The following is a 12,280-nucleotide window of genomic DNA, read 5'->3' as shown; positions in this document are numbered from 1 at the left end:
ATGCAGCTGTGTCAAGGTATGGAACTCTACCCTGAATAGAGAAGCATGTCCCACCCTAGGTAGGGGCACCTGAGTCTTGGACAAACACCTGGTCATTCTTGTCCTTGGAAGCCAGGCAAGGACTCTGCTCTAGGAGGTGCCTCTACAGAGGCCACTTTGTACCTGGGGCTGCTGATGCTCATATGCCTGAGAAGAGAAGGTAGGAACCCATCTTACTCCCCATTTAGGTGTCAACCAAAGTGTTGATTGGTTATGGAGTATCTCCTGCCAAACTGGCTCTAATGCCTCCCGCCAAGCTGAAACTTGGGCAAGCAGCTGTTATAGATGTTTTCTCTTCAGCCAACATAGGATCCTGAGTAATGGCAGTGACATCCATCAGCCAACAGCTAGCCACTGAGCTAGCTTTGAACACTGTAGAGACTCTAAAGCAATTTGCGGAAAGAGCTAAGAGATGGCCAGGTGGGAACCTAGGACCTCCCCATATCCCTGAAGAGGTTATGCTCTGTGGCCAGCATTTTGCTGAGTCGTTTATATTCACCTACCTAGTTCTTGTTATCATGGTACAGAGATGAGGACACTGCGGCTGGAATCCATTGCTATGATCACACAGAATCAGAGCTAGATTCAAAAGCTAGCGCCTCAAAACTAAGCACAGAGGCATACACTTTTAATCCCAGTACTCGGGAAGCAGAGACAAGTCAGAACTCATACATACTGAGTTCTTGGGCCCCAGGTCATGCTTGGTGTGTGTTTCCCTGCTATCTGGAGATGCTGTCTGTGGGAACAATAAGGCAGGTTCCTAGTCGTCCTGTTCCTCAAGGATCAATCTTTTGATTGATCAGCCTAAAGAACAGGGAGCTTCCTGGAGGAAGGAGGCACTTTCTAGGTATTGAGCTCTGAGAACCAGACTCAGGTCCCACGCTCAGCACTAGGGGGCAGCAGCGAACCAGTAAGACGGTAGTGTACGGGCTTTAACAGTAAGAGGAGTTTTTGTAGACCTTCTGAGTACTCTTAGGAGAAATGGAACAATCATGGGTATCTATCTGCTAGCTCAGCGGTAGGAAATCCCTAAGTGACTCCCAAGGATAAGAGAGGAAACCTAGCATTGACCTGAAGTGACATAGCAAGACCTCCAGGGGCTGCCCTCAGCTGCCTTTTCATTTCTCATTTTGGATTGGAACTCAAGTCACTACCCCCCCCCACACCCAATAAGTTAGTGACTGTGCACCTTACAGTAGACACAGGAATCCCAGAGGCACTGCTTTCTCCAGGCTGAGTTCTTCCTGTGTTTGGTCAGGCAGGAGGAAAGCCAATGATCACTGTTGTTCTGCTGACCAGAGAGTTTTAGCCTAGTTGCTTGGGATATGTACTGGGTCCAGAGATTCCAGAATCTGTGTGTTCACCCCAGCCAGTCTAGCATGAGGGTCTAGGTCCCATGTCTCACTTGGGACTTACCTTTCAGATGCTAGCTCTTCATGCCCCGTGACAACTTTTCCCTCTGCAGATTCCACATTCAATACTCTTGCTCTCCTGCTGGCTCCTCAGCCTGAGGTCCCTGCCTAGCCCTGTGGACATATTAACCCCTCATCTTGATGTTTTGTCTGTCCCCACCCCAACACTGCACTGTCTCTTGGGAACTAGCCATGAAATGTGCCCCACTCGGGACTCTGACATTGCCCTCCGCCTGCTGCCTTTTCCCTGATGGGCCTCCTGAGCTCAGCTCAGTTTGCCTCTTCCATCAGGGCTATGCTCCTGCTTCCCATGATGAAGGTCAGCATCTGTGTCCTTCTGACATGCGAGGCCTAGCTCTGGCTTGCTTGGCTTCCTAGCACCCACACAACCTGACACTCAGGGTGTGGCAAGAGCAGAACAGGAGAAGCAGAGTCAATGAGGAGGAGGCAGGGCCTCACAAGGGCCCGCTCTGGTACAGCTTGACAGTCCTCTGACCTCTCAGCAAGGACCTCACCACACTAACAGTCATCGAGGCAGTGCTGGGGGCTCTTACCTCCCTTGTGAACTTGCATGTTAGCATAATGTCCATCTTGTGCCTCCTTGGACTCTAGCCTATATGAACCAGGTGGGGCTGAGGCGGGACTGCTGCCTGGATCCCCTGTGTCAGACGCAGTGAAAGTAAGTCTCTTCTGGGGCCTAGAGGGCCAGCAGGGTGGGAAGAGGGCTGGGAGCCACAGTGGGTTTGAGTACGGCCTCTCACTGCAATATTGATGGCCCGTCAGTGCGTCCCTGATTCCCGTGCTTTCAGTTAAAAGGTTTCTGTTGTTGTAGCTTATGCAGTTGCTCTGTTGCTATGGAAACATGACATCAAAATGACGTTTCCCGTTTAAAAGCTTTTAACTAAATTCCTGCCTGTCAGATGTAGGCCCCATTTTGAGCGTGGAGCTGCCTCGAGCAAGCGAGTGAGCAAGTGCACTGCCTCTCGCCCATGGTGCGCTGGCCAGGCCTGAGGCCCTGCCTGAGTGCCATCCTTAACCCTGCAGGTGCCTCCAGCATGGCAGCAGCCGAAGTGCCTGGCTACCTTGTGTCTCCTCAGACAGAGAAGCATCGGCGGGCCCGCAACTGGACAGATGCTGAGATGCGTGGCCTCATGCTGGTCTGGGAGGAGTTCTTCGATGAGCTCAAGCAGACCAAGCGCAATGCCAAGGTGTATGAGAAGATGGCCAGCAAGCTCTTTGAGATGACTGGGGAGCGCCGGCTAGGCGAGGAAATCAAAATCAAAATCACCAACATGACCTTCCAGTACCGGTGAGCATGGGAGATGGTTGTGGGAGGGTCTGGGCAGGTTGTTCCGATCTTCACCACTTCCTGCTCTGAGGCAGGTAGGGTGTGTGTCGTCTGAGCCAGATGGTCCACCGGTAGGTCAGAGCTCCACTTGGCAAGATGGCCTTCCAAAACCATTTGTGCAGCTTCCTATCATGAAGATGGGGAGACTGAGGCCCACAAGCAAAAAACTGATCATGTACTCTCAAGTGACAAGTCTGGGAGTGTCCTCAGCTCAACTTCCTGGGACTAGGGCTGGAGCTGCACCATCATAAGGATGCTCTAAGGCTGACACTAGACCCGCTCCTACCTGCCATGATGCCTTAGCGGTAGACAGGCAGCATCATATCCCGTGACCTTGCATCCTCAACAGGGTATGGGTTGGGCTTGGTTCTGCCTGCCTCAACTACCACAAGTACCCAAGTTGGGCAGGGTATGGGGTTCTTTGTTTCATGTACAGAAACTGACACTAGAGTGAAAAGGTTTGACTCTAGGCCTGGCTGACCCCGAAACCCTGAGACAAGAGAGCTAGTTGAGCCCAACCCAGGGTTGGTAAGAGGGGATTTTTAGGGGCTCCCCAGATAGCATACGACTCTAGGTTGGGGACTCCCCATCTGTGTCTCTGACTTTGCTGCCTCTCAGTTTGACTGTCCTAGCATGCAGCCAAAGGAGAGCCTAGAGGGCACTGATACTAAGTTCATAGCCTGGAGCATCTCTGGCATCCAGAGCCGCTGGCGTGGGTCTGACCTATCTGGAAAGAGTTGAGTACAGGGCAGGGATCATGGATGAGTGACAGATTGTGGACTTTGGAGGCATGAGAAAGTAGTGTGTGGGATGAAGGTCAAAATATGAAGTGAAGGTTTTGTGCATAAGGCTCTTATGAGGGGAGGTGTCACAGTAGAAGTTGGAGAGTGTCCAGGGAGGACAGTAGTTAGAGGACAGTTTGGGCCTGGGGCTGCCTAAGATAGTGTTCAGACCCCATGATAGGAGGTGCTATGTGGGGTTCACAGATGTACTAGTGGTTCATCTGGTGAGTTGGGCAGATGGGGAGGCTGGTTCAGACCTTGCCTCGCAGGCATATCTGTGGGGTCCCAGCCAGAATCCATGGAAGAAGGGAGCTCTCATGCCCATGTCAGTAAAGAGAATCCCCAAGAATGCGAGGGAAACCCTTGCCTGGCCCATAAATCCTGTACCCCTGGGAGATATGGCCCAACAAGACCTTGGACAGACCATGAGACCCTGAAACTAAAACTGCTGTTTTGACTTATGAGGGCCATGAAGAAGTGAGAGAGCCTCCAGCCTGTCTTGTCCATGGCTCATTTCTGACCCCAATGCTGGCCTGAAAGTAAAAACACACAGCTCCAGCAGCTGCTTAAGCTTGTTGGCATTAGAGTCACTTATTGCATGTAACTGATGTTAAATGTAAGGCTGTCTTATGAGGAGGGAGTTGAGACCAAGTCTGTTTCCTGCAGGAACAGATGTAAATCCGTGGAGATAGCAACCGTGCCAAAGGCTTGTCTGGTTTACTTGTGCCCCATAGTCCTGTTCCAGTGCTCGGTGAAGAAGGGATTTCTGGGGGAGATGGGAGATACCACTGGTTGTTTTCCTTAGCTACCCTTTGACTCGGTAGCTCAGAATGTCTGGCTATATTATTCATTATTTATCTTGAAAGCCTCCCTCAGAGTCATAGGGGAGGGATTCTGTCTCCATTCCTAGAGGTGGTTGTGAGCCAGGAGATGTGAGGACATAGAGAAGCCAGCCACTGCAGTCTAGGGGTAGGAGTCATAGTACTTCAAAATTTATGAAGCACATGCAGACCATGGCTCCTCACAGCTGACCAGTTCTTTATCCATCCATTCCCAACATCACAGCCATCTTTTTTTTTTTTTTTTTTTTTAACAAGAGCTGTTTCTATATTAAGGTTCTGACTTAAAGGAAATATAAACAGGTAGCTAGGTTCCATGGAACATAATTTGTTGGGATACCACATGAGACTCCCACACTGGAGACCGACTGTCCCCACTGCTCCAAGGAGTAGGCTGGCTTAAGTGGAATGGAGAAAACAGGGGCAGGGGTTCTCTGGAGAGGAGGAGCCTGTGTAGAAGGTCAACATAGCACTAAGGGTAATAAAGTTCACCTTCCCTGTGTCCCCAGGTGGTGGTGCCTGCTGTTCATTCTGAGCAGTCTGCTCTGTTCTGTGACCTGCCTCTGATTTCTGATGCAGTCATGCCATGTGTTAAAGTCCCCGAGGCCCTTGATGCTACTCCCCAAGGCCAGCCTCTGCTTTGGTTAACTGTAGTCTATCCTGGGCAGCAGCCCCTTATTATTGGCTATACTCGTGTTGGGGGCTCGTTCAGCCGTCTTCAGACTCAGAGAGTTTGCAGCCTTTGCACATAACTCATATGGGCCCAAGGTGGCCCTGAGGGCCGAAATGCTCCTATGGTGCCTCTTTCTCTGCAGACCAAAACTATTCAACCAACCTGTGTCCAGTCTCTCCAGCCCTCCGATCTTAGAGGATGACCAAGGACAGGGTTGTGACAATCCTCTTAGTAAGACAGGACCTATCTGTTGGAGAAGACAGGGCATATAGGGTCTTGAAGGCACCGGGCACACTGGTCAGACCTTCTGTTTTGGCACTAGTAGGGGTGGGGTGTGAGGTAAAGTAAGATGGCACTGGCCACCCAGCCCCACAGTCTCTGGCAGGCTGTGGGTTTGAGAGCTCGGTCAGGCTTAGCTCTGGGCTTGAATGGTGGCAGCATTACATTGATACAGCCTAACACATCATCCTGGTAGGTTCAGCTGAGACCAATGTTGGAACCCAGACCCCCGTTTACCAGACATTATTTTATTAAATCTTCCCTTTAGCTTTGTGAAAAAGGATTTACTTTTTCATCCCCATTTTACTTATGTAAAACATGAAGGCTCAGAGAGGTTAAAGAACCTGTCCAAGATTATAGGGTGTGTGCAAGATGCAGGCTCAGAACTGTATTGTTCTCCTGTGGCCCTCTCCTGGAAGCATCTTTGTAGACTACAACTGCTGGCTATGCTGGTATCTCACACACAGTCTCATCACTGAAGGTTAACTTAATAAAAAGCACTCCGTTCATTGCAGTTTAGAACCCACAGAAGAATAGCGACCACAGGAACCAGCCCCAAGCTCCCAGCACCTATGGGTACCCTTGTTCATGCTTGGGTTTTCTTTCTGAAACCCAAAGGCTGTACAGGTCCCAAAGCCTCTTCCTTCTGTCCAGTGTCACAGGGCCCCTGGAGCCTGACTGATATTGCTGAGGAAGGCCATGCTGGCTGAGAGTGGCTCCCGCCTGGGTCAGCATGGCTCCCTCTGGGGACCTAGACCCCCTGGGTGCCACTCTGCCCAAGGATCAGGCAGGACAGGCTTCACCTGCTGTTTCTCACCTCGGCTCTTGTGTCTCTTGTTTCAGGAAATTAAAATGCATGACAGATAGCGAGTCCATCCCGCCGGACTGGCCCTATTACCTAGCCATTGATAGGATTCTGGCCAAGGTCCCTGAGTCCTGTGAGGGCAAACTGCCGGATGGCCAGCAGCCGGGGCCCTCCACGTCCCAGACCGAGGCGTCCCTGTCGCCGTCTGCTAAGTCCACCCCTCTGTACATACCGTATACACAGTGCTCCTACGAAGGCCGCTTCGAGGACGATCGCTCCGACAGCTCCTCCAGCTTACTGTCCCTTAAGTTCAGGTAGCGTGTGTTCGCTCTCCCTCTCCTGACCCAGCACTACCTTGGCATCTTTGTCCCCCTACCCTATTTCCAAATGGGGACCAAAGCTCCAGTGCTCAGAGCAAGGAACTGGCTGCATGGAAAGTTCTTTGACCTCTCTGACCCTGACTCCCACCATAAAATGGGGACAAACCAGTACTCCTTAAGGATAAAAGACACAGGGCCAGGCCCAATGCATGCCTTCCCTGCCTGCCAAATCCCAATATTGGCCCTTTCTTGGGTCCCCACCACAGCATCAGGTCCTCAACATGGAGATGTAGGTCTGCACCTCCTGAGCAGGGAAGGGCCTGTATTATCTGTCTTCTCTGCCGTCACACTCCAGGCCTGTGTTAGCCACATGCCTGTGCCTGCAAGGTGCTCACAGTACTCTGAGTTGGGGGACACGTAGGAGACACCCATGGCTTTGGACCGTGGAATCCAGAGCAGGCACTTCTAAGGAATATTTAGGATAGGTTTCCAAGGTAAAAGAGGAGTCAGGCAGTTGAAGAAACTAGTAAATATGGCTCTGAGTTATGGGCTTTCAAGCCTGTTTGACAACAGATAAGGTAGGAAAGGTGTCTCCATGGAGGTCTCAGAGCCCAATGTCCCTAGGGCTTGGAACATCTGCTTAATTCACCCAAAAAGCCCTTCTCTAGAGGGAATTTCTCACTGAAGGGCCCAGACAAAAATCTGTCTTTACTAAAGCCAGACCAAACTAGCAGAGAAGCCTGAGATTTATGGCCAATTGTTCCCATGGCTTACCAAGCCCAGTTCCCAGGCACAGCTGCCTGGGGCTCTGTCCCCAAGACCAGCTCATCCTCCACTTTGCTCAGAACACAGAGCACAGACCAGATACTGGCAGTTGCCCGAATAGGCCTTAGGGTCTGGTAAGCTTTGGCAGCCTCCTGCTGTCAGCAAGCGCTTTTAGACTAGCAGAGAGCACCCATGGGGCATCTCCTGGGGAGGAGCCCAGGTGGCCTGTCTGACTCCCCCTCCCCATTGCCAAAGGCATACTTGGAGGCAGAGGGCTCAGGGTAGGCCTTCATTCTGAACCCATTTCTTTATCTGTCATAGGCCAGTGGGGGCTACAGGCTTCACTTCCCTTAAGAGTACCAAGTACCACACACTGCCCAGCATCTTTCTCCTTGCTGCTCCCTGGAGTGGGCTCTTCCACCAGCTAAGTGGGCTTGAGGTGCTGTCAAGGATCATTACCTATATGGTCCCCCCTCTGGGATGTGGATGGGTTTGGCACTGCCTGCTCCTTCCACAAGCAGCACTGGCTATCACCTGCTGTTCTCTCTGCTGTGAGCTCTGACCCCTTCTCACCTCTATGAGCTGAGGCCTGAGTCCTAGATATGGCTCCTGAGGCTTCAGTGTTCCTATTTGTACAGTGGGGTGTTCGGGAAGGTCTGGTCCCATGTTCCAGTCCCTGTGACCAACTTGTCTCCGCCCAACAGGTCAGAGGAACGTCCTGTGAAGAAACGCAAGATGCGGAGCTGTCACCTACAGAAAAAGAAGCTGCGGCTGCTGGAGGCCATGCTGGAGGAGCAGCGCAGGCTGAGCCGCGCCATGGAGGAGACATGCCGGGAGGTGCGCCGTGTGCTGGACCAGCAGAACATCCTACAGGTTCAGAGCCTGCAGCTTCAGGAGCGAATGATGAGCCTGCTGGAGAAGATCATCGCCAAGTCCAATGTCTAGGCCACTGGAGAGGATGCCAGGTGCCATGCAGTCCTGTCTCGAGGCCCACCCAGGCTCAGAGTCCTGCCCACCCAGCCAGGGTTCCAGAAAGGGGACAGGCTTCTCGGAAGGGCTTTCTAGGACTCCAGTGGCATTGGGAGACCTTGGGACCCCTGTCTCCAGCATTAATGGGACTCCAGAATGAGAGGTAGTGAGGAGATCCCAGAAGCCACTCTCCAGTATCATCACTATCTGATACTTGAACCAGCTTTTGATATTAAACATACTTTCCATTATTGCCTGGAAGCCAACTTTCCTCTCTCTGGTATGAAGGGGAAGGGGAATTGCTGGCTTGGATGATTCTCTTCAGTAGACAAAAGCAAAAATGCTAGGTCAGAGGCACGTTGTGGGGGGCAGGGCTTTCCTCTACAGGGTCTGTAGCAGATACCCTAACTACCCAGTTATCACAGTACTAACTCAACCCAGTCACCCTTAGTCATCTGTTTCCACGCTAGCACAGGATCCAGATGACTCATCCTGCTTATACTTTCCTGGCCTCTTGACCTGAGTCCTGACAATGGCAGTGGTGTGCTACGTGAGGCATAGGTCCTGGCTTTATGAAACTTTCGTTCAGTCATCAGAGAAATAGTAGCCACTGACAGTGAGTGCTCAAGGGAAAGGCTGGGCCTGTGACAGAAGGAACAACCAGATCACGTGGAGAAAGGAAGAGCAGCATCGCATCCCCGTATAGGGAACAGCCACTGGGAACGACACCTTAGAGCACCTGTTGCCAGCGGCCGGCTAGCAGCCAGATCACCCAGTTCAGCCAGAGCCATGCACTTCTGGAAGAAGTTTCTGTTTTCTCTAAGCTTGTTAGGACTAGGCGGAAGGCCGAGCACACTGATCTAGCTTGCCACTGCCATTCTACCATATGAAAAGCTCTTCCCAGGACCCCCACACTGAATATCCACAGTTTCGTTGTCTAGGCCTCGGCTCTTTGAGGCCACAGAGAAGACTGGAAGCAGGCCTATCTGATTCACCCCTTGCAACCAGGCCAGTTGCAGCCCCAGAAGACCGGATTCAGTGAAGTTGGGTTAGATATTTACATGTGGCAGTTTGCCCTGAGACTTAGAATATACTTCTGAGGTCAAGGGTGATAGTGAGGCTTTACCATGCAGCTGCCAACCATCCCTAAGTGAGGGAGCCAATTCTGTTGACTCTCCAGTAATAGTCAGCCAGACATGAGAGAGAGGCCGCCAGACTTTGTCATCCAGGAGGCCTACCCCGGGTTGCCTATGGGAAGGGCTGCATGTTTCCTGCAGCTGAAACAGAGTAGCAAGCATGATCTGCCTTGCTCCGGTCCTCTGAGCTCTCAGGCCCCCTGCCTCCACATAGGGCTCCTGAGTCCATGTCCTGTGGACTCTGCATTTTGCTGGCAACCACAGGCAGTGGGAAACATTTGTTTGGTAAGTGCCAATGGAGCACCTGTCAATACCTGTGGTGTAAATTAAGCAAAGTGTCAGCTGTCCACGTGATGTCACTGTATCCTTAACCTAGCAGAGATCAGTTTGCTTTGGGTACCAGTGCAAGTAACTACAGCCCTCTCCTGAAAAACGGTTGGACGGCCCCAGGAAGATGGAGAACTCAGGGGCATGTGGTACTTAAGAGCCAAGGCAAGGAGCCTGGCCTCCTTCTGCCTTCCAGAATTCATCTTCGGCCTTAGGTGCTTGGGGACCCCACCATGGACATGGTCTGCTGACACGCACCTGCTTGTCCTCATCTGTGGTCCACTGAGGCTGGGCTGCCATGAGGTTCCTGAGCCTCAAGAGGGGATTTCCAACCTTCCACAAGGAACAGCAGTGGTGTCTGAGAGGCCACTGAAGGTAAGCACTGGCCACCTGTGTCTTGAAGCTCCACAGGAGGGAACAGAATGAGGCTCAGGACAGAGCGAGTGTCTTCATGTTTAGACCCCAGTGTTCCAAAATCAAGGCAGTGACACGCTGCTGCTTTAGTCCTTGGGTGTCAGCATCTTTGCACTCTGTTTGGAGGCAGCCAATGTCTGAGCAGTCTGGGGCTGCTCATTTCCCCCCCTCAGCGCTCAGTGGGACTCAGCTGTTAACCACCTGGTGTGTCCTTGAGGACTTCCCAGTTTCTTCTTTAGTTACTGGGTCATTTGGGGAGTAAAATAACTCTATTAGTAAACACTAAAATATCTGGTCAGATTCAGCCAAACAAGAACACAGAAAACTAAACCCATCAAGTGCTTTCACCATTACTATCTGGTCATTTGACGTCTAGAACCAGACACTGGCCAACAAACAAAGCTAGGGATGGGATGAAGACAGAACAATTACTTTTATTTTCAGACGGCACTTTTGATGATCCAGAAGACCAAATACACAAAACCTCAAGTGCTTCAACCTAAAAGTATTAAAATTGAGACTGAGAAACAAATCTGCTCAACTGAGACCAGAGTAGTAGATTGCCCAGGAGTTTTCTGAACGAACTGTAGACTTTGTTCTGAAACAACAAAAATTACATTTACATTCATATGAAACAAAGAATGGGGCCAAAGGTGGGAAGACTTGCTGAGTTGCTTGTGCATTTGGGACACATAGCAGGAGCCTGTGGTGGTGCTGATAAGAAATGTCACCCATGGTCTCACACAATGGAATTCAAAGTGCTGTTTTCAAGGATTAGGGGTTGGAGAAGCTCTGTCACCAGTGGCAGGTTTTGAGAACATAAGATTAGTATGATTCCTAGTGAGCTCTGTCTGCTTCTTACTTGCTTGTGGTTTAAGATAAGAGCTCCCAGGTGTCCCTGCCACCATGCTTGCCTGCTGCCACACTTCCATAATATGATGGTGATAGTTTCTTAACCCTATGGAACCATAAATCAAAATAAACCATACCTTCTATAAGTTGCCTTGGTCATGGAGGCTTATAACAGCAACAGGGAAGTCTGAGGGATTCAGAAACCGGGAAGAGCCTCAAGGACAGGAGGTCACTCTCTAGCTAAGGGGATTGTAACAGCCTCTTCAAGGATCCATCTGAGATGTTCCTTTCTATGCAGCAGCTCCACAACTCACACAGCACCTCAGCAGAGCAGCTCAGCATGTCACTGGAGCATGGTAGAGTTCAAACCATCATCTCATGGATCCTGGTGACTCAGAAAAGTGACCAAGGATCCCAGAGAACTTTAAAGAGTTCCAGAAAGAGTTTCAGTACCTATAGAAAACCTTATAAAGAAATTAAACTTTAGACATATGCAAATGTTATTTATTTCAGAACAATAAACCTATTACATGTTACTATCAAGACCATTTGTATGAAAAATGTATTTTCCTAAACAAGGTTTCAGCAAGAAAAGTGGCATTATTTTATATTTGTGCAAATCTTTGGCTCCAGAGAACCAGCTAAGCTTTCTCGGGCGTTTGTGGGCTCTGCTGTGAAGAGAGCAGTTTCTGGTTGTTGTATGCAGGATTCTGTCCAGAAGTGCAACCTCAAAGGAATAGTTACCTAGAAAGAAAAAACAGTCAAAGAACAAATCAGTATGGCTGTTCCAACTCTGTCCTACCTCAAACTAGAGGAGTAAGGAGATGGAGTTTTTGTTTTTCTGGGGTGGGGATTGAACCCAGAGTCTCCTGCATGCTAGGCAACTGCTCATACATTAAACCACTTCCCCGAAAGCCACAAACTTTCCTTTCAACTCATCTTCTGTCTCAATGGCTCTTTATCCTTCTGTGTGTTTGGGTCCCAAGCAGGCATTTGGAAACATTTTTGGAAAATATTGGACCCATAGTGATACAGCTGTTTCTAGTATTTCGACATGTCGATCATTTGCCAGATAGTTAGTCACCTTTGCCCAGTCACTGACGGTCTCAACAGGAAGACCTCTGGTGGGGAGTTTCAAAGCTTATCACAGTGGGAACAAGTATTTTCAAAGTCTGACTCTTACAGGAATGTGTGCATTTTGTTACCAATAGCAAATGCTGCCACTGTTTCTCTTAAGGAACAGGCCTACTTCATTTTTCAGGAATATACCTCAGTGCCCTGCTCAGCGCCCTGGCCTGCCAGTATCCATTCAAGGGCTCT

General features: G+C 50.4%; 1 protein-coding gene across 3 annotated transcripts; it reads left to right on the top strand.

The window, feature by feature from the left end:
• MSANTD1 (Myb/SANT DNA binding domain containing 1) lies at window positions 1-8,207 on the top strand (the record flags this gene model as incomplete). Of its 3 annotated transcripts, XM_080921557.1 has the most annotated exons (4): window positions 1-16; window positions 2,496-2,760; window positions 6,216-6,491; window positions 7,967-8,207. In XM_080921557.1, the coding sequence occupies 4 exons, from the start codon at window positions 1-3 to the stop codon at window positions 8,205-8,207; spliced, it is 798 nt and encodes a 265-aa protein (XP_080777683.1). The 3 variants fall into 3 exon arrangements, with proteins under 3 accessions (XP_080777683.1, XP_080777682.1, XP_080777684.1); XM_080921556.1 differs by lacking the exon at window positions 1-16 and having other exon boundaries at window positions 2,441-2,760; XM_080921558.1 differs by lacking the exons at window positions 1-16; window positions 6,216-6,491 and having other exon boundaries at window positions 2,441-2,760.
• Window positions 8,208-12,280: the final 4,073 nt, after the last annotated feature.

Source organism: Micromys minutus (genome assembly GCF_963924665.1).
Source record: "Micromys minutus genome assembly, chromosome: 1".
NCBI lineage: Eukaryota > Metazoa > Chordata > Mammalia > Rodentia > Muridae > Micromys > Micromys minutus.
This window is presented reverse-complemented; position numbering and strand designations above follow the sequence as displayed.